Source organism: Podarcis melisellensis, assembly GCF_964234715.1.
Source record: "Podarcis melisellensis genome assembly, chromosome: 1".
Lineage (NCBI taxonomy): Eukaryota > Metazoa > Chordata > Lepidosauria > Squamata > Lacertidae > Podarcis > Podarcis melisellensis.
In genome coordinates, this window is record NC_138528.1 from 97,104,387 (window position 1) to 97,125,934 (window position 21,548).

Consider the following 21,548-nt stretch of genomic DNA (forward strand, 5'->3'; position numbering starts at 1 on the left):
CAGCTAGTCAGGAACCAATGCCTAAGCAAACCACTCACGATCTGTAATCAATAAAGTTGTGACCAAAATTATGCCAAAAACCTTAAACTTAATTCCGTGTCCATTGTGTCTTTATTTATTGGGGCAGGTCTTGGGATCGTAACACGCAACTGTAGGGACTTGCACTAGACAACCTCGGAAATCCCAGTTCTGACACTAAGGCTTGAGTTGATTAGAAGCTACTGCTCAGTAATGGCAGGTGCAAACCTGAGAGTAACTTCACCCAAAGTATTGCTCTGCAACACTAACAAATAGTGTGCTAAGCTTCTCTCTTATAGCTAATAAGCCTTTATGCAATTTTCATTGTTGTCATATTTCAAAGAGAAAATACAGTTCAGCAATAAAATGTACAAGTGAAACAAGAGAAAAGCTCTACTTTTCTCTTTACCAGAGTAAGAAAATGCATCTCAGAAGCTGATGTATGGAACAGGGGCAATAATTGGAGCTCACAAATAGCGCTAGATTTCATTCCTATCCCTAAGCAGTAGTCAGTTACAATAAAGCACTTGGTGACAATAAATTAGAATGTTTTTTTCCTCCCAGGTGCTGTCTTGAAAAATAATTTCCTGTTTGCAAAAAGAAAAGAAAAAGCTTATTTTTCTTCCCCCATGAGTACAAAAACACTTTGGTAAAGATGGGCAATTTTGCAATTTTTGTATGAATAAATGCTTATCTCTTAATCCTTAAATCATGACTATTGAATCAAAACCATCTGATAAGACAGAAAAATGTGTGAGCCACCAAGAAGCTCCTTTCGTTTAAATATTTTAAATGTCACTTGGAATCTTACTAGTCAGAGGAGATCTTTGTTTAGGAACTGGAAGAGTGTTCTTTGGCAGATCGAAACTATTATTCAAATAATCATAATTCTTCATGCATGTAAATTTAATTTATCTACTCTTCCATTTCATCCACTTTAATCATCAGGTTATATAAAGTACTTGAGCCTATCCTGTACACATGGAGGTGCAGCCACACAACTGGAACCTTGAGCTTGGAAAAGCCTTTAAAAGGCTTATTAAGAACATGTTAATAATAATCTATTTTGCTAAACAAAGAACAATGAAGCAATGACTAAAGACTGCACCTATACTTTCACACTTCATTTTTTTTATGTTAGCACAAATTTAGGAAATCCTCACTTGTACTACTTCACAAGTTAGTTATCTGTATCTCTCAAGGATGAGAGATGCAAATCCAAATGACCATCTATAAGTTCTACTTGTGGTCTTTTATCTCAATTCGGATTACACCTTTCTTCAACACAGAAAGAGGAATGGCATGACTGATGTTTCTTTCTGCTCAAATAAAAAAGTTTGCTCCTAGAGTCTGCTCATTATAGGAAACTGTCCATTCAGGAGGCCCCATTTAAAGAGAATTGCGTGTATAACTAATGATTAAGTGAAGTTTTGCACTCCATCATGATAACTGAAAAGTCTCATACTGAAAAACCATCAAACTATTGAATGGAAGCCTTTCCCCCCAAAGCCCATAGGCTTCAGTTCAGTCAAAAAAAAAATTCAGTTGTGCCACTCTTGGAATTTGGTATTAAATTAAAATTATATTAAAAATGGTGCAACAGATGAGTGCTACCTTTGCAGAAGAGTCATATCATAAGAAATATAAATAGGAACTCTCACTTAAATAATTAAATAAAACCTTCCTCAGAATTCTAAATGAACAGTTGACAAGCTTTTTGATGAAGTTTCAGGCACCATTTAGCAGACAAGGATAATTTATCCTGTTTGTCCTTCCAGAGGCTATGAAGAATTGGGAAAATTAAAAAAAGAAAAGAAATCTGATTGGTTGATAGCCAAAACCTTGAACTCTTTTTTGTGGCCATGTGCCTTGTTTTCTGCCATGTCCCTAAGACCTGGGGGTCGCCTCTTTCTCTATCATCACAGCACTCTTCATAATCCAAATACATAAATTAATAAAATAATCAGTGTTTGAAAACTAGAGCTAGACCATGTGCAACACACTACTGAGAGATAGTCTGAACACTTTTATTATCAAATACCCCCTGTCATTGAAGCAAGGATCTGTTTCTAAATGGGTAATGTTGATATAGGTAAAGGTAAAGGGACCCCTGACCATTAGGTCCAGTCGTGGCCGACTCTGGGGTTGCGGTGCTCATCTCGCTTTATTTGCCGAGGGAGCCGGCGTACAGCTTCCGAGTCATGTGGCCAGCGTGACTAAGCCACTTCTGGCAAACCAGAGCAGTGCACGGAAATGCCAGATACCTTCCCGCAGGAGCGGTACCTATTTATCTACTTGCACTTTGACATGCTTTTGAACTGCTAAGTTGGCAGGAGCAGGGACCGAACAACGGGAGCTCACCCCGTCGCAGGGATTCAAACCGCCGTCCTTCTGATCACAGTCAACAAGGAAAGTGGGTACAGTTAACCAATGACATCATAGTATTAAACTGTTGACTAGCTTGTGGATGCTATAAACTGGGAGCTGCTTTCAGCTCCCATTTCAAAAAGATGGTTTGTTTTAGAGCACAACTGCTGCGATGAAGTCTCAGTAGCTTGGTGGTAGAGCACATGAACTGCATGTATAAGGTTCCAGGTTCAATCCCCAGCAGCTTCAGTTCAAAGGATCAAGTTTCCAAGAGCCTCTTTTTGTCGGAGTAGAAAATCCTGGGCTGGTTGGACAAATAGTATGACCTGGCATTTTGATGATCCTTTTCTTTTACTGATTGAGTAAAATGCTAACCTTGAAATATAATGCTACAATGTATATAAAAAGTCTACCACCCAATATCCAACTTATTTAGACTAATGCTAGACTAATGGTTGCCATTAATTTGATTCTGAATTAATTTTAGAATGAGTTGATTTTAGAATGCTGTGTTTCCTTTTACTGTTGTGAGCCCGGCTTTGGCTGGGGAGGGCGGGATATAAATAAAATTATTATTATTTATCATCATCATCATCATATTTAACTTCCCAAACGAAAGGCAGGTACCTGGTCTTGATGCTCTTGTACAGATTCGTCCATTTCCAGATAAACCTGTTGGACATCGGCCACAGAGATATCCAATATCTGGAGGTTTACGGTCAATGCAGAGAACTCCAGGAAAACAAGGTCTGTTGGCACAGTTAGTAATGGGTGGCAGAACTGCTCCATGACCTAAAACAGTATCCAAGAGCCATTTCTCAATATTAAACTATTAACGGGAAAGTTAATTAAAAAGTTAAGCAGGGAGCTAATATGAGCTTTGGCCAAGGCTTTCCATTATTTTTACTCTTTTAAAATATAATTAATGTTGAATGTCCCAAAATTGTGTGCCAAGCATAAGAAAACCCTGAAGGCGCAACATATCAAGCCAGCTGTTTCTCATTAAGGCAAGATTTATTAGCCTTCTAATTACATGTTTTAAAGTTTACTATTCAAAGGTGCTTGGCATTTATCAGGAGTGAAATAGAAATGGTAATTTTTCAGTGCTGGGGAACAATTACGTAAGCGAGGAAGCTGCATTAGTAGGAGGCAAACAACGTATATTTCACCACAAGCAAATCTATGAAAGCCCTAGAGGCCCTCTTTCCTTTGCAGAGCATCTGTTGGAGAGGGTGCTTTGAAATGGAAAGGACCAATGGAGAAGGGAGTGCCCCACCCTCCTGCTTAAAGCCTGTTTCCCCTTGAAACATCCCCCCAAATCTCACTTTGGTTTGCAAACATGGGTCTGGAACCTTAACGTCACCAACTATTTCCTCTAGGGCTGGGTGCAACATTGCCTCCCCTCATACTTGCTTGCATGGAAAAAGTGGTATTTCACATTACTTAGGGAAATTAAAAAAAAACCACATTGACCCTGCTCCTGTGCCTTTAACAGTAGCTTGGCATGGCAATTTAGCAGATGTAGTTTTCCTGTCATCTATTAACTCTGTTGTTGCCTGATCTGCACCTTTCAGAATAATGTGCAGAACAGAATTGAACAATCTACTGGATTTTCATGGCAGTTGGAAGCAGTTTAAAGTCATCAAAACGCACATTTAGATATTTTGGGGGGAAACTGCATGTTTAAATTCCATCATCACCATTCTATTCTGTTTCTGCAATGAACAGTGAATGGGTTGTGGTGGCAGTGGTTGCATTTGGAAGGGAGTTACAAAAACAACAACAACCCAATTCTTGGTTCAATGCAGAAATGGAATAACATGAATATTAAAAAAAAAAAAACTGCCAAAGAACGCAGACTAGGAACAGAAAGATCAATCAGCCCCTACTTTATAGAAGATTTGTGGAGGATAGGGTCCTTCAATGGCTGTCACTTAGAATGGTTAAATGGAACCTCCATGTTCAGAAACAGTGCCCCATTGAATTCCAGTTGCTGGGAAGGAGCAGGAGGATAATAAGGGCTTTGTAGCCTTCCCAGAGACACCCTGTTGTCTATTATGGGAAGAATGATGCTGGGCTAGATACAATTCTTCTTTTGTACTTTTGAAACCACATGTGCATTGGGCAGAATTAACTTTTCTACGCATGCTTTATATTATTTATCTTTTATTTCCTTAGTAGATAGGGTCAACCCCCCCAGTCTTGGCTAGACAGGAATCTGCTGTTCTAAAACAGGAAGGCAGGAACTTCCTTTTCTCATAGCAGCAACATTGTGTCCCTAAAACAGGGATAAGGAACCTTTCAACCTCCAGATGTTGTTAGACTCTCATCATCCTTTCCTATTGGCCATACTGGTTGATGCTGATAGGAAGTCCAACAGCTTCTTGGAAGGTCACACCTGGAAGGTTGCCCATCCATGCTTTATTGGGCCCGATCCCATAATTTAAGAATCACAGGCAGTCACCCAGTCTTCATATCAATCATAATTAATATTCCCGCCAACACATTGAAGAGCTAATGTTATTTAAAAGTGATTTGTATGCTTTTTCAATCCATATGTTTAAGCTTTTATGCAAAGACTGTTTAGGAGACTAGTTTTGTGCAACCAGTGACAGCTATGTACATACACAACAAAGTCTGAAAAGAAACCTTTTGACACTCATCTAATCACACTTCACTTACCATGAACATCAGTAATATTAACATACTTAATTGCAGGCAACGTCTTCGCTTCTAGAGGTATGACTGGCTGTTTACCTTCACTCTTTTTCCATTCACCTTTAGGATTATGATTATCATTAATGAAAGCTTCTGTCATGTCAGCACTGTCCTCAACTGTAATAAAAAAGAGCAGAGGTGAAAGAATCACTGTGTTAGTTTTGCTGTGATTAATGATGGAAATGAAGACTTAACATCAAATCAGATAACCCTCCAGGATGTTATCCCAGAAGCCAACTGGGGAACAAAGGCGGTCAAATGAGTCAGCATCTGGAGTCTCATCAAAACAAGATATAATTTAGCATCCACATCTAATGGAGGGCGTGCAAAGAGAAGTTTGCTACCCAAACGACCTTTGATAAAGTAACAGACTTTGCTGGAGGGACTAAAATGACACATTACCTTGGCCAATTAAAAACAAAATCATGCTGGCCTTACTCCAGATCTAGCTTGCATTTATACAAAATGGATCGTTGCCAAACTACACTGTGACGTCTCCAAGCAGCAGCTGGCTCAAGAGCTGTACTTTGGACACTCTTGCTTAAAGTGCTCAAGGAAGTAAATCAAGTAAATTGTCCATCGGAGACTATTTAAAATATTAATTTCCTCCAATAAGTTAGAGACTGAATATTCCACTTGGAGCCATGTTTCAAAGCAATTAGCTACTGGCTAACTTCACTGAGAAGGCAAGTGTGAATATTTTCCATCAAATGTTGGGAAGCCATTACTCACGGTGGCGCTTTAGGCACAGGTTAGCATAGTCCACCTACTGCGCACAACATATAGCTGAAACTTTTCCAAGGCATGAGGATTTGTGGGACTTTGCGTGGTGCCAGGATGAGCATAAGCGTTAGCGTTGGAGACCCAGCTGAGGATAAGGCATTGATTACAAAAGAGGAGCCGCCATGAGACGTGCTAATGAAGGAATGCTGTTGTGATGAATAAAGCAAAATATAACAAAAAAGCCCTCAAGGCTGACTTAATGGCCCATATCTTGGTAATAAGCCACGGATGTGCCTCAGATGCAACGCATGAGGCTTTTAAAATATGGGCTTTAGGAGACAGCTAGCAGCTTCTTGCATCATATTCTTGCATCCGCCAGAGTGGGCTATTTCTCTCCATTAACTAGTGTCACCAACAGAGATAAAACAATACTTTCATTATTGTCATGCAACAATGGTGGTGTAACATCCAACTTATCTGACCTTGGCTAGCATTGGGGCTGTGGAACTCTTTCTACCCTCATTCCATTCCCACATGTCTTCAGATATTCTGCTGCATAAGGCGAGGAGGATTAAAACACTGTCCCTCAGCACAGCTGCTCTAATCAAATTTGGAGGTCTCTGCAGCTGCTTTTACATGCCAATGGGTTTTTGTTTTTTGTTTTTTGGAAAGCCAGGCACTCCAGTTATTGAATCAGATTTGTTTCAGCTCTCAGAACAGTAACTCTTCTTATATCTTGGAATGTCATTCCAAGCCAAGTTGGCAAGGCAGTAGAAAATCTTCCATGAAAAAGGAATTTGCAAGCAATAACTGTTTTCATTACTTCAGTGAAGTTGCTTATTTAGGCTTGGTACAACTGTTATGTCAAAGAAAGCTTTTAAAAAGCTTGGCTGTGTGCAAATAAGCAACTACATTTTGGCTAAGGGCAGGATTTTGCTTAGACTTTAATTGAATCTTCCTTTCTCCAGTCACACTTAATCGAATTAACCCACACAAAACACAGATGCACTTCAAGGCAGCCACAAAATGCCCTGAACTCAAGCAAAGGACTAGAAAGCTGTTTATATCAGGCTAAATTGTAAATTTAAGCAAGGAAAGATTTAATCAACTTTACAATAGATGGTGCATTGATTCTAGGATTCCTCAGTTGTAAGCTATTGTTATCCTCACACGCGCGCTCTCTCTCTCTCTCTCTCTCTCTCTCACACACACACACACACACACACACACACACACACAGAGAGAGAGAGAGAGAGTGCTGTTTTCTTTTATAATCAACAAAGGAGTGAAGCTCTTGGCCATTCCCTCTTTAGTTCATTTAATTTGTTTCTCCTCCACACTGAAGGTTAATAGACAAGTATACACAAACAGAAAAATCAAGAAGGCAGGTGGCTAGATCCTCAGGAGTGTTCATAAATTATTTTATGCATAATGAAGTGAATGATTCATTAAACACCCTCTCTAATACCAGCTCAGGGAATTCTGAGCACCACACTCTTTTCTTGAAGTCAGGGTTAAAACACACACGCACAGCGCTCACCCACTGACATATTTTTGTAACTAGATTTTTATTGATTTTTAAGTAAATAAAATGTATCTCTTGTGTGAGGAGGCTACAACGAAAAGAAATAAAGGTTGGGTGAGCATAACCTCTAAACCAATCAAGTTTATAAAGTCTGAAGAGTGAGGGCACTAGAAGAAAATCAAAATTTTGAGTACGGCCAAATCGTCAGAGATATGTTACAGTTTAACAAACAAAAATACAGAGGTGCAATATCAAAAAAGTCATCATAAATCAGTCGACCTGAGTTGAAAAATAAGCTGCTAAATGATGAAAACTAAAACAGAATTGGTCTAGTATATAAGCAACATTTCACATTGTTGAGACCTGTTATAATGAACTGGAATCCTGTTAGGTAACAGGATTTCAAAGATGGACTTTTCCATTTGTCAGAGTTTGAAATCAATAAGTTCCTCCATCCCAGATCTTTGAATGCAGCTGGGCAAGAAAGGGAGAATTTGGCTCATTCTGTTGTGTTTAAACAGTCATCCTAGCAGCTACCAAGAAATATAGAATATGTGGATGGGAATAATCCTCCTTCTGTATTAACCAATTTAAAATATGGGTTCAATTAGTTAAAAAAACTTACTATTTTTGTGATTTCACTTTTTATATTTAAGTTTTTATTAAAACTCCCCCTGCACTTCCAGACCTAATGCAACACTTGCAGCATCTCTGGTTACCTGTGCTCATTCTCAGATATTCTGAACTAAGCATGCATGAGCTGCTAGACTCAAAAAAACGGAATCTGGCCCCTTCAAGCATCATGCCTCAAATGACAAAAACCCTTGAGGAGGGATTGATGCTTGATCCACCACTTGAAGGGGCTGGTTCTATGTATAGTGGTGAGTCAGGAAGGCTCTCAGAAGCCATGTGAAGAACTTCTAGTGGCCAGGATACCAAGCATCAAGGCTCAGTCTTAATCCTGTGTACTTTCTAACCAAAGCTGATTATACTGTGCAAAAAAAGAAGAAGGCATGTTCCAGATGTTGCATGGGTTACTCAGCTTGAAGCATCCAGCCTATTCTGATGCAGACTTTGGTGTGTGTGTTGTATTTTTATTTCTACACCTTTTCACATGCAACAGTTTTTGTAGACAAGCACCAGAATTTATGCAGGATGGGATACTTATATATATTGCTTAATCATACACACACACACACACACACACACACACACACGAAATGATATAAAAATAAATACAAACAAACAAAGAATACTCACATTTGCAGCTTCTACCATCACCCTGCATCCCATTGGGGCAGTTGCCACATGTGTAAGATCCCACTGTGTTTGTGCATGAGACACCAGGAAAACAAAGTTCCTCTTCACATTCATTTGTATCGTCCTGACAAGTAAGCCCTGTGCCAGGAAAAACACAGTGGAGGTTAATAAACAGAAAAGCCTCTGATTAATCCTAAGCTTAAACTTTCATGCATACTAGGCAGGTGTCTCAGCTGTAAATTCATTGAAGAATATGTCATTCATTTGCCACCCAAACTCCCCACTGGTTCATTTCATCCTCCTGCTGCTTCACTGTTCATTACTGTCAGCTTATTGCTATCAAAAATGTGGAACCTTGAGAGTTATGGTGAAAAGCATTAGCTACCCGAAGGAAATGAATAACCCCCTTTTCTCAAATTGCGCCTCATGCTTTTCTTGTTTTCCTTTTATCCCGGCAATGTTATCATATAATTTGAAATCTAGGGTCACTATTTGGGCCTTTGGGTTTGCTAACCAAAGCTGATTATGCTGTGCAAAAAAGGTTTTTTGCTGACCGGCTGGAAGAAAAAACAATCTGAGCTGTCTCCATGATTTGGATAGAAATTTGATACAAAGAAACCAGCAGGTGAAACTGTGTCTGTGAGAGAGATGGACCTAAATAGGGTAATCAGTGAATTGCTGCAGTTCAATCTGCTATTAAGAAATGGGTTGAAGAGAGTGGTTGGAAATCTGGTCATGTGTTTTGGAAGGTCAACACAGATTATTAACCAGGTGCTTTTTTGTAATCAACATGGGGTTCATTAAGTGACAATGATAATCTTAGCTACACAAAATATTTGAAGCTTTGTTTAGCTCTTCTGCTATAGAATATAAAGTAAACTTCACCAGTGGGTTTAGGGCAGGTTGTTTGTTCCCATATACATAAATTCCATGATGCTTTAAATTACTAATTACTCCCTCTCCTACAGATATTCTTTAGAACCCAAATTTTTCAGATATCTTTGGTTTCGGGGATCTGCTGCTTGTAAGTTTCTGTAAGATCGATAGTTTTATATATGAATGGCTTTTGCCATATCTTTGTTATCAAATTAATCATTTTGATTGTATGATTAATCTCTTGGTTCAGGAACCCAAAAACCATTTAAAAATTAGGAAAGAAACATTATGGTTTCTGATGATATGGGTTTTCCAGAGGGAGAAAAAGCAATGGTGATGTTAGGATCACTTTCTTGAAAATGGAAAGAAAATGATGGACAGGTCATGTGGTGCTAGGAAAACCATAAAAGAGCACAGGCCTTGTGGTACTGATAATGAATGAGTGGATGAGTGTTCTACTGATTACATTAGCACACATGCAGGGAGGTCTGGCATTTGCATGTATCAGAATTCTTCAGCCCATGGCACTTAGGGATTAGGACACACTGTTTTTCATTTTGATAGATGGTAGGGGCTAGCCTGGTCAATCCAGCATCCTTGTTTCTGGTTGATAGTCCTTGCCATCTTAGCAACCCAAGGTAGACAACATGGTAGGTGAGAGGCAAAATGTAAATGTGGAAACAAAATGGAGGCAATATGAGTGGGAAAATATTTGGGTGTGCCAGTGTAGTGCAGTCACAATGGAAAGACAATTTGATGCATAGCATCCACAGTCCTGATGGAAGCACTCCTTGTTTATCTGTATGTTGGTTTCATTGGAGAGCAATGTGACAAGCCTGGGACTGAATCTGCATCCAAATGCAGGTGTTGTCTATGCAGGTCCACATCTCTCCAAAGGTCCATTCTAATGTGCACCCTCAACAGCCTTTTGGAGCATCTAATCACACATGACTAGAGCTCTCCCAACTTGGCAAAAGGGGTATTTCTCTCCCTAACTGTGAAAATCTTCACACTCTTTTACACAAGGACACTGCAAAGGGAAGGCAGGAAAGGGTGTGCTTTCCTTGTGAATTATGCCCCCCCACCTTATTTTCTAACTTGTCGATATCTGTGCTCCTCACCGTGCTCTTTATGCACAGAAAATGGTGGCAATGAGCATCAGCACCAAACCCTTTAAATATCTGTCAATGTGTTTAGATGTCCCAGTGGGAAGGTATCGAATGGAAGTTTAAAATTACTGCGAATGAACTCTGGGCCCACAGTTTACACAGGCATTCCCATGGCTCTTGCTCATTTTTAAAAATCTTTAGCCCTCTACCTGTTCCCCTGGCATGCATCCAAAATTAATGTTGTCTTATCAATGACAGCAGAGAGGAATTAAGATTGCCCTTGTATTTCTGTATGCATAACAATGCCTCCTGCACTCTCCACGAGTTGCTTCTCCAGAGATGATACTTAAGGTGCTCTCTAAAGAGTTCGTGTCTTTGTTCCTACTATCTGTTTGCTATCATTTGTAAAGAAGTGACGCTGAAACAGTCTTGTCACTTGAGCAGTATAGCATTGCCTTCTCATTAGATTATTGATGGCTTTCTGGGGAATTGAGACATAAACACAACATCAAGGATAAGCTTTTATTGCTGTAATGGAACCTGCCCTGAAGTGAAATCATCTACCTTCCCAGCTGGCTTTCTGCTGCACTTGCATATAATTTTTCACCTGCCATTAAAACAGGTGAGAGATATTCCTATTTCACTCAATCATTTGTTTATTTGGTTTCCCCTCCCCAAGCCTACTTGCTACAGGAAAATAATGGCAAAAACAGTGAATATTTTATTTACATGAACCTGAAGGAAAAGGGGGTAACTGAAGCAGATCGCTTTCCCTATGATTATTGATAAATGGAGGGAAGGGCCCCCATTGTTCACAGTGTATTTGCTACTGTCAGGACAAGCTTAAAAGATTATTATATTCCCCTGTTATCTTACAATCTAAAGAACTGATATCCCCCCCTTTTGCTTGGTGGTTAGCATCATCTGTTGCACACCTTCTTTTGTATTAAATCATTGTACATATTGGCCTTAAACCCTTTTGTAGAGAAATTCATTCTCTCCAGAAATTAACATGGGATCATATTCTTAGAAAGCCTTGATTACTTAAATCACGGCTTCACTGGAAATGTGACTATTTTGCTTGCTGAAGATGTCCGCTTGGAAATGGAGATCTGTTTAAGCTCCAAGATAAGGGATTGAATTTAATATATGAATAGCTAGGTAATGAATAGCTTCTGACTTATAGACTGTATAGCCTATCAAATAAATAATTAAAGCCCCACCCCCCACCCCAGGGGAAGAGAAACTGACATTGTGGTAATTCAGAGTGGCTACTCAGGGAGCAAATAAGACTGTTTATAATCTCCCAGCTAGGAACAAGAGGAAGCAACTAAATGGGCTGAACTAGCAACCAAGATGCTTTCAATTACCATTTGCTGAAAGCAACTTTGGTGAATTTGATTGACTTGAAGAAAGATATTAGAAAGACATTGACCAGAAAAATGATATTGCTAGGTAATAAATGGGGTATATTTGCTGCTGTGTGGAATTTGTATTTGTATTTTGTGCTAATAGGAGAAAAGCAATGTCTCAGATGTACTAAAGGGCCTTAGTGTGGAAATACTCCAAAGTTCCTCAACCTGTGTTTTGATTATCCTGAGGTGTCAGTTCAGGCACAAGTGTCAGATGTCAGAATCATTCGTGTTACCCTATCTGCAACAATTAAGCAACAAAGTACAGTAGTGGGGAACAGTGGTCAGATGCCTGTGTCCCAGAGTTAGTAAGTAGAAAATGACTGATTCTGTCTCCTTGCTTCAAAGGAGTGGGAGAGAAATTTGGTTTGGTTAACAATTCAATGCAAAACTATCTAAGTTTTACTTCCCAAAACAATATATGGACCAAAATCCATTTGCACCTCTCCAAATTTTACCTGGCAGTTTACCAACCAAAGGAATGCTGATGATTTTTTGGTGAAGATTTTTAAAGAAAAAAAACACAATGTAGTGAACTAAACTTAAAACTGGGAAAATGAGGGATTGAAATTGACAGATTAGTCCATCCTTAGGTTCTATGCATTAACCCCACCATGTGGAAAAGATATTCAGATACTGCTTCAGTGTGCCAGACACTACTTCCACACAGACTGCCTCAAAATTTGACCAGAAAACAGTAAGGAGACTCCAGAAAAAAATGCAAAGCTCTGCTTACCTTTCCAACCTGCTGGACATTTACAAATGTAACTATCTTTTCCATTGATACAGGAGCCAATCCCACATGGGTTTGATTGGCAGTCATTACGACTGTTCTGGCAAAGTTCCTGTTCAAATCCACTGGGACATATGCAGAGATATTCACCAACACCCGGAGGGAAGTTAATGTTGGTGATACATGTTCCACCATTTAAGCAGCCACATGGTTTCACTGCAATCTAAAAGAGGAAAGCACTGGGATGATGTTTCTTCTTTCTCTTGCACTGCATTGCAATGGAGCATCTAACTACCTTTTCTAAAAAGGGAGGGTTCAGTATCCAGCCTCCTAAAACTTTCTTTTAGTAAAACAGCTATTTCAAGATCTAGTCATTTAGAATTCTATGTAACCATGGTTTGTAGCTCCAAATATGAAATTATAAATACAAAGAAATATTCTCTGAAATGAAGCTGAGACATACTGAGGGCCATATTATTGTTATTCATCATCTTATAAAGATCTCAAAATGGCTTGCATCAAAAAATGCAATACAGATACAAAATTACATAAAAGTAAGCACCAGAGAGAGTTTCTAAAAGTAAACCTATAATAAACTGCAGCAAAACACACAACATCAGCATGGTCAGCATTAAAATACCAACCAGCAGCAAATCACCCCAAACAATAGAAAGAGAATCAGATATGGTCAGTACTTGGTGAACTTCGTTGGGGAGAGCATCCCACTACTGAAAAGGACCTCTCTATTGTTGCCACTCTTGTTGCATGTCTACTAGAAGCAGCACTTACATGGGGCACTTAATGCAACATGAGAAATATGGAATAGCCACTGAAAACTGGAGGTATGCATCACGTCCCAGCATCTTTGTAATAGCTGGCAGAACTTGCTCATCTCCTAATGCCACAACATCCTGCATTTCCCCACTGCTGCGCCACATCATTGGCTGCTGGCATGGACTAAATAAAGATGAGCTATCAGGACACAGTTAGCATTGCAGAGAGGAAGGGGAAAGTTAGTCACACACTTGCCATTTTCAGTGGCAGCTGTGTATTTGGCATAACATCTCATTTGGCCTTATACAGACTATGAATCTAATCCTTGATTTATTTATTTTTCATGCATTTCCAGGTAAGTCTGGGTGCGGTACCATGTAAATTCTGTAACAAGTGTTGTGGGTTAATATTTATCCTGCACTTATCTCGTTCCAGGCTCCTTAACAATTATCCATTGTGAGCGAGACACTTCTGGTTGTAAGTTTCCTCCTATGCATTTACCTCATTAGCCCACCCTATTGAAGGATTAATGGAACACCTTGCAATAAAGACAAAGCAGAAGAGAAGCACTGCCAGGGAGCCGAGGCTCTGGAGTAACGACATAAGAGCATGGGAACCTCTAAAAATATCATTGCAAATGAATTATGTTCTCCCCTTTATGGCGAAAACCTGGTCTTTTATGTTGTTATGTGCTTTTCTTCAAAGATCCAAATGCACACAGTGAATTTTAAAGCAGATTAATGAACCATTAAGAGGCTCGGCAAAAGTGTTCTTTCAGACAGCAATCGATAGTACCCTCTCTTGTTCGTTGTATATATGGGTTTTACGTTCTCCGAGTTATTTATTAGATTAATTGATCATTACTGTCATGTTGGATAATATGCACTTACTTGAAAATAGCTGAAGTCTTAGCTTTTTAAAGACAGTAACAAATTATTAGCTATAATGGAAGCAACGGATAGTGTGATAAACCAGTTTTCTGAAGGGTTCCCTATTCCTACCTGAACCGAGTGCCTGCTTTGTGCATTGCATTCATCAGACACGGTGAATTCAAAGCTCTCTGATTCGGCAGAGCTGACTTTCCAAATGAGAAGGCCAGCAGGAGAGAGGGTGGCTTCTGGAGGTCCACTTTCTAAGATGAACAGCACGGCTGATCCCTCGGGATCCACTGCTAGCAGTTGGTACACAAAATTCTCTCCTGCAAACGTCAGAAGCTGGCTGGCTGGGGCTTGGAACACAGGAGGCTGGTTATCTAAGCAAAACAGCAAGATGCAATAATGTACAGAATGTTCTAATTCCATAAGACAGCGGTTTTCAAACTACATCTACCACCTGGACCACCAGAAAATTGCTGGCAAAAATACATCACTGGTCACAGTCTTGTTGGTTGTTGGTACATTCACATCATACATTTAAAGTGCATGGCTTCCACCAAAGAATCCTGGGAACTGTAGTTTGTCAAGGGTGTCAGGAATAGTAGCTCTGTGAGGGGGAATCAGCTCCCATGATTCTTTGGGGAAAGCCATGACTGTTAAAGTAGTAGGAGCAGGAGCATCATTGGTCATCCCAAGGTTTGTGAGGCTCATCTGACAGTGGCCTGAAACCAAGCCTTTAGTGTCCTTGGCCCAGTTCTGGGAAACGCTCTTCCAAGAAAGATTCAGCAGGTGCCTTTTTTCACCCTTTGAACATCTGCTGAAAGCTTTTTTATGCTGCTAAGCTTATGCAGGCAATCAAAGAAATATATTTCAGTAATAGGTAGTTGATGAGGTTTTTATTGTATTTGATTGTACAGATGTTGTAAACTGCTTGGATTTTTTTTTAAATGAAGAGCAGATTAAAATATTTTCATAAATAAATGCACTTTTAATGTATGGTGTGAATGTCTCTCTGCCATGTTTCTCCCTCTTTCTGGGCAGCAAGGGCACACATTTTATCATTTTAGTGGCATACACTTAACATTTGAGCTTGATTGTGGTGGCTACGGTTAATGTTACACAGCAGTTGACAAAGACGATAAAATACCTCTAGAACATTTTAGTCAAAAACAGTTACCAGCATGTTTGAGAAACTTGAGCAATGCATTCAGGAAAGCTTTTATTTATTTTACATTTAAACTTTATACTGTGCATTCCAATTGAAAACAGTCATCATGTCTGTTAAGAACCTAGTCAATAAGAACCTAGATACAATTAAAAAAATACTCTCAATAAAAACATCAAAGTAATATAACCATGCTCTTAAAATAGATTAAGTATCATAAAATGGATTAAGGAATGCCTTGACCTAACTCTTAAATACAGGAAGCAATGTGTAGTGCTATCCTTCAATGGATGTATATCATCAGTGGCGGACTTGAGGATAGTGAATAAACTCTGCCTGGATAAGACAGAGTTGGTGATTGCAGGGAACTCAGTAGTCAGGATGACATGGCATATCTGTTTTGGGTGAAGTCACCCCACTGTAAGGACCACTGTGTGATTCAGGGATACTGTTGGACCCAGCATTACTGCCATGTGGTAGCTATGGCCCAAAGTATCATTTACTGGTTTTCCTTGCTGATGGAAAATAAGTCACCTGATCACTGTAGTTCATATTTCCAGATTAGACTATTCTGTCTTCAAAGGATGTGAAAATATATTCATTCATAATTTTATTTGCATGCTGCTTTCACACAGAGAGACACCATTCTCAAAGCAGCTTGCAACAAAGAAAACAGGAATGCGTTTCAAAACCAAGCAGTACGAAACAATTTCATAATATAATAAAACAACATCACAATGGCAAATCTAACATACCCAAAAAGCCAGTATAAATATAAAAAGATTGCATAAACAATACTGAACAGCAAAAATAACAAAGGAGCTTGACAGTTTCACCTTTGTCCTAGAAAAACATTCCCCATGATGTTGCTCAGAAATATTTGAGCACACACCTGGAACCTTTGCATAATCATCAGGGTCCAAAATATACATATTCCTATTAATGAGAATCTGCCTTCTCCAAGGAAAGTACAGTGGTACCTTGATTGCTGAACTTAATCCATTCTGGGAGTCTCTTTGACTCCCACAACCATTTGAAAACCAAGGCGTGGCTTCTGATTGGCTGCAGGAACTTCCTGCACTCAATCAGAAGCCAGATCGGATGTTCAGCTTCCAAAAAAACATTCGCAAACTGGAACACTCAATTCCGCATTTGCAGCATTCGGGAGCTGATTTGTTTGGGAGCCAAGCCATTTGAGAACCAAGGTACTACTGTAGATTACATCCTACAAAAACTTGGCCAATCTGGGTCATCCAGATATTCTGAACAAATACCTATCAGCCACAGCCTAGACAGCACAGATGTGAATTGTCATCCAGAACATCAGGATGACACCAGCTTAATAAATGCTGGCCTAGAGAAATGTTAGAAATGTACACAACATACAGGTCCAGAAAAAGAATATCCCTCTCTCAAAAACACCGGATTGGTTTCGCAACAAAACCTGAATACCATAGAAACATTGTATGCATTTTAGGCTTACTTTCATTGATAGACCAGGTGAATTTGGAAATATCTGGTTCACAGAGAAGACAAGGACTCGTAAGGCTCGAATCACCTTTTGCATAACATAATCCATCTATATTGCAAGCATTTTCCTGCAAGTAAGGGGAAGAAAGATAAATTAGCAGCAAGTAATTGCTTGAAATATTTTGCTGTAGGAATAATGAAATGACAGCAATTTAAATGCTAGCACTCTGTTGCCTTGGGGAAGAATACAAGTGTATTCTTAAAAATTGCTGTAATGACACAGGCTTTGCCAGCTTCATTGTGAGATTTTTGTAGTTGTGAATGGCTTATCTCAGGCTGCCGGATAATGCCACTGTAACAAAAAATCATATGAAAATCACTAACATGTTGTACAAGATCATTCATCCCAGACACCTGTTATCAGAGTGATTAATTATCTGGTCCTGCTGAAATTGGGCTCCACTCTAAGGGTATAATAGCTAAAATTCTGTATGACAGAACTCTATGACTACAGTTATGAGGAAACGCTGCTTTATGACCCAGTAAAAAAAGTGAAACTGTTTGCTCAGAGTTCCTAAAATTCTCCTTTCATTCACATACAATTAAAATTGCCAATCTGCTCGGAAGCCATTTGTAAAGGGGAAAATGCCACATATCCCCATTCAATAGCACAAATCCTTGGTTATAATGGGATGCAACAACGTGCTTCAGTCATTTCCATTTGTGTGTGTGATGGCCTCAGGACTAGCAAGCCTTCTTGCCTGCCTTAACTTAAGCACCATGACTTTCCCCATGCCTAGAGCCATGCTGCTTCTCGGGGGACAAGGCATACTAAAAGAAGACATACATGAAAAGGTCATATTGAACAACAGTCCCAAAACAAAGCAGTTCTCTCTCCCAGGCACATTCTAGTCCTCCCTCTATATGGGCTTGCTGATGTTACACAATGCACATTGTGCAATAATTGAGTCCTTACACAGAGCCAGCAGCAGATGGCTTGGTGGCGTGGCAGCACTCACTGACTGATGTTGCTTACTGGGAAAGAGAAGGGAGAGGCAGTGGAAAAGTCGGTACAATCTGGCGCTCCTGCTGGTGAATTTCCACTGTCCTGGCCTCGCCATTTGCCTCACCCTTCCCCATAAGGAACAGCAACTAAAGCGGTATGGAGGTCAGGTGAAAATCACCATTGCCACAGTGCCATCCACTACCATATAGAGATTAGCATGTATCTAGGCATGTGGGCAAATCATACAAAATCCCATCCTTCTCTACATACTCCCCCCTTTTTTTATTTCAAAGGGCCTCCAAACAGATAGCTACAGTGGCATAAAACCACTCCTAAGCTGAGCATTCCCTACTAGGTTGCAAGTTCCATCACCCACCCAAATTGGTGCCCTCTAGAAAATAAACAAAGGCTGAGTGATGGGATAAACAGTGGCTTGCAAAATAACACTTAAACTGGCATGTTGGAGCTCTATCCCACTTGGTAACATTCACCAGCTGCACTCACACCAGGTGGGTGGAGCTAGGCTGAGAATCTTCAAGATTAGCCAACGTGGTACCTATCAGATGTTGTTGTGCTCCCATCATCCCTAGTCGGCATGGCCAATAGCCAGGTAGTGTGGGAGCTGGTGATTTAGTGCATAGGTGCCTGAACTTGTTTCCACTTAATGAGGGGATAATGGTTGTAAATTTTGAATTACATGCTTCATGTAATGCTGTATATTATTCGCCTCTGCTAAGCTAAAAGACAGACTTGTCTGAATGAACAGTGATCTAGAATCTAATCTGTCGATCTTTACCATTCTTAAGTATGATGTTCCGGTGTATATTGGCAGTCAATGCAGATTTTGTTTTGTATTAACATGGCTCCAGCTAGTTGCTCCACTCAAAAGCTAAACTACTACATCTGGATTAGTTGCAATTTCCAAGTGGTCTGCAAGAGCCACCCTGTGGACTACAGTTATCCAGTTGGGAGCTTATCAGAGCATGAATTACTATGGCAAGGCCATCCCTGTATAGGAACAGCCATAACTGGCCAATCACTTGGCTCTCCAGTGACAGAGAAGAATCAGCAAGTACTACAAGGGGAGCACAGCCCCATAGAGAACTGGCCATATGCTTGTCTCCCAAGCTCAAAAAGTGCTGAGTCATAGCACCTTGATCTAATTCCACCTCGACTAGCCTTCATCCAGTCCATTACAGTGGCTGAGCACCAGTGCAGAATCTGTGCAGCCACACATGATTCTGATAGCAAGAAGAAATAGGAGTTGAATGTCAACAGCGTATGGATGGAACCCAACTCCAGCTGTCAAGGCAGGATATTAGTTAGAATGATATTATATGCTTCTTTTTCAATAAAACCTCCTGAATAAGTCATTCTTTTGCTTTGAAAAATAATTTTTTTTGTTCTTTAATCTGCTTCATAACATCTCTTTATTTGATCCCGGGATGCTCATTTCTAAACAATAAATAAATAACGTAATAAATAACGTAAATAACAACAAGAAGAATGATAACTAAACCACAGAGCTTTGCATAACCCTTAAAAGTACGTTGCTTCACATAATGCAATTGGGACAGAGCCAACAGGTGGGAAAGTTACAAAATTAATGAATTTATGGCATAGAACCATGTAGCTAGTTTGCTGACTAGGCTGCATCAGGGTGTAAAGGGTCAAAGAGTGAACTTAGCAGGGTGTAAATAAAATAAAATGCTGCTAGAAGTACCTATCAGAGTTGGGTCTGAAATCAAACTACAGTAGACCTTGTCCTCATGTTAAAAAGTCACTACAGAGCAGTTTTGCGCCTGTGTAGTTGTTGAGAGTTGTTTCTCAGCTGTGGCAATCACATCTATACTTGAAGATAACAGGCCCAGAGGTAATAGGATTGGTAGCTGCAATACCCCCAGTAAATCTGAGAGGACTGGTAAGAATTTGACACCATGTCTTACAAAGAAATGTTGCTTGTGGAGACTGAGAGCAATGTTGTCCCAGCAAAGGCTCTCTGTAAAGTGGAATCTTCTGAGTGTGAAAGATGCCTTATTTGAGATAATTACAGAACCTCTGCTGTTTCCAAGTTTCATTTACTTACATGAACATTTCCAGCATGGAGGTGCTAAATTCTTTGTGTATATAAAATGTTAATTTGGAAGAAATGTTTTTTTATGTACAATGTGTTGGCTTCCTGACGATTGATATAAAAAGGGCATAATTTACAAGTGAATGGAAGAAAATATATTTAGCTTCCCAGCTGATCAATAAACACATTTTCTTCTCCAACACTTGTCAAGCTACACAGGCAATCCAGGGAAACCGGAGGGTTAAGGAAAAGATGGATGTTCTGTATTAAACCTCTAAGTGCTTTGAAATTACCTTTAATTTACAAAGCCCATTTTGATGGAATTCGCAATCCTGGCAGACTCCGTCATACAAGGTCAGGACTTTTGAATTACTGTACTGGAAACCATCATTAGAAATCTAAAATATACAAAAAATATATCATATCATTTTATGTGATCATGTTCCATACAGATACTGTCTGCACATTCTAAAGCACATGCCCAATACACCCCTGAACTAAATGTCTGCCAAGAAGATAAATTAAACCACTTGCAAGTTACTTTCCTGCAAGCTAACAAATCACTTGATGCTGCAAACTGAAAAGCCATTCATTTATTACCAAAATATCTTTTCACTCGGATAAAATCTGGAGTTTCTGATAACTGCCGTGCTCTGTTTAACCTCTTCCTGTAAATTTCTTACTCAAGTTGACACAATTTTGAACAATAAATCCTGCTTCAGACATTTTGATTGCAATCCATAAAACATTTACTCTAGAGGAATCTCATAGATGTCAACAAGATTTTATTGAGCCTGCTTCAAAGGAAGATGATTCTGTATGGCAGCCTTTGCCCTTGACTCCCCCTAAGATGGATTTCCATACTCAGTGCAGCTATTCATTCATAAGATGTAAGGCCTGAAGTGTTCAATCTAAGGGGAAATGAGCAGAAAATCAGGGCCGATACTGCCCCCACCCCTGCCATATGTATTTCCTGTAGGCACAGAAGACATGCAGTTTAGCTGGTGACAGAATAGTGGAACAAACAAACAAACAAAGTGGACCCTACATTTTGGCACATCATAACCAGTATTACTTTTCACATAATATCTGAATGCACATGATTGGCGTGATGTTGGTGGCATCTGGATATAGTTGCTAAGCATTCAGTTGGACAAGATAGTGTAAGAATTTATCTGCCCTCCTGCTCTGTGTTGGAGAAAAATCCTTTATGCTCATTGTTCAAGAATTTGGAAAGCAAGTTCTGGTTTATGGGGATTTAACATAGGTTCTCAGTTTTCAGATTTTTAGAAGAGGTGCTATTCAAGGGCCAGAACTCAGTGGCAGAGGAGATGCCTGCAGAAGTCCTCATTTGAATCTCCATGTAGGGTTGGAAGATACCCCTACCTGAAGCCCTGGATAACTGGTTGCTCTGACTTGGTTTAAGATTAAGAGGTCCATTTG

At 39.6% G+C, this 21,548-nt stretch overlaps 1 protein-coding gene across 1 annotated transcript in view; it reads right to left on the minus strand.

Annotated features, from left to right (window-relative positions):
- The window catches only part of LOC309379298 (von Willebrand factor D and EGF domain-containing protein-like), a 195,746-nt gene that overhangs the window by 65,632 nt on the left and 108,566 nt on the right, over window positions 1–21,548 (minus strand). Inside the window, exons 15-21 of the mRNA XM_081928384.1 lie at window positions 20,399–20,503; window positions 17,039–17,153; window positions 14,517–14,767; window positions 12,745–12,964; window positions 8,612–8,749; window positions 5,068–5,220; window positions 3,013–3,177 (exon numbers count right to left, since the gene is read on the minus strand). Coding sequence (XP_081784510.1) covers window positions 3,013–3,177; window positions 5,068–5,220; window positions 8,612–8,749; window positions 12,745–12,964; window positions 14,517–14,767; window positions 17,039–17,153; window positions 20,399–20,503 — 1,147 coding nt within the window. The remainder of the gene's footprint in view (window positions 1–3,012; window positions 3,178–5,067; window positions 5,221–8,611; window positions 8,750–12,744; window positions 12,965–14,516; window positions 14,768–17,038; window positions 17,154–20,398; window positions 20,504–21,548) is intronic.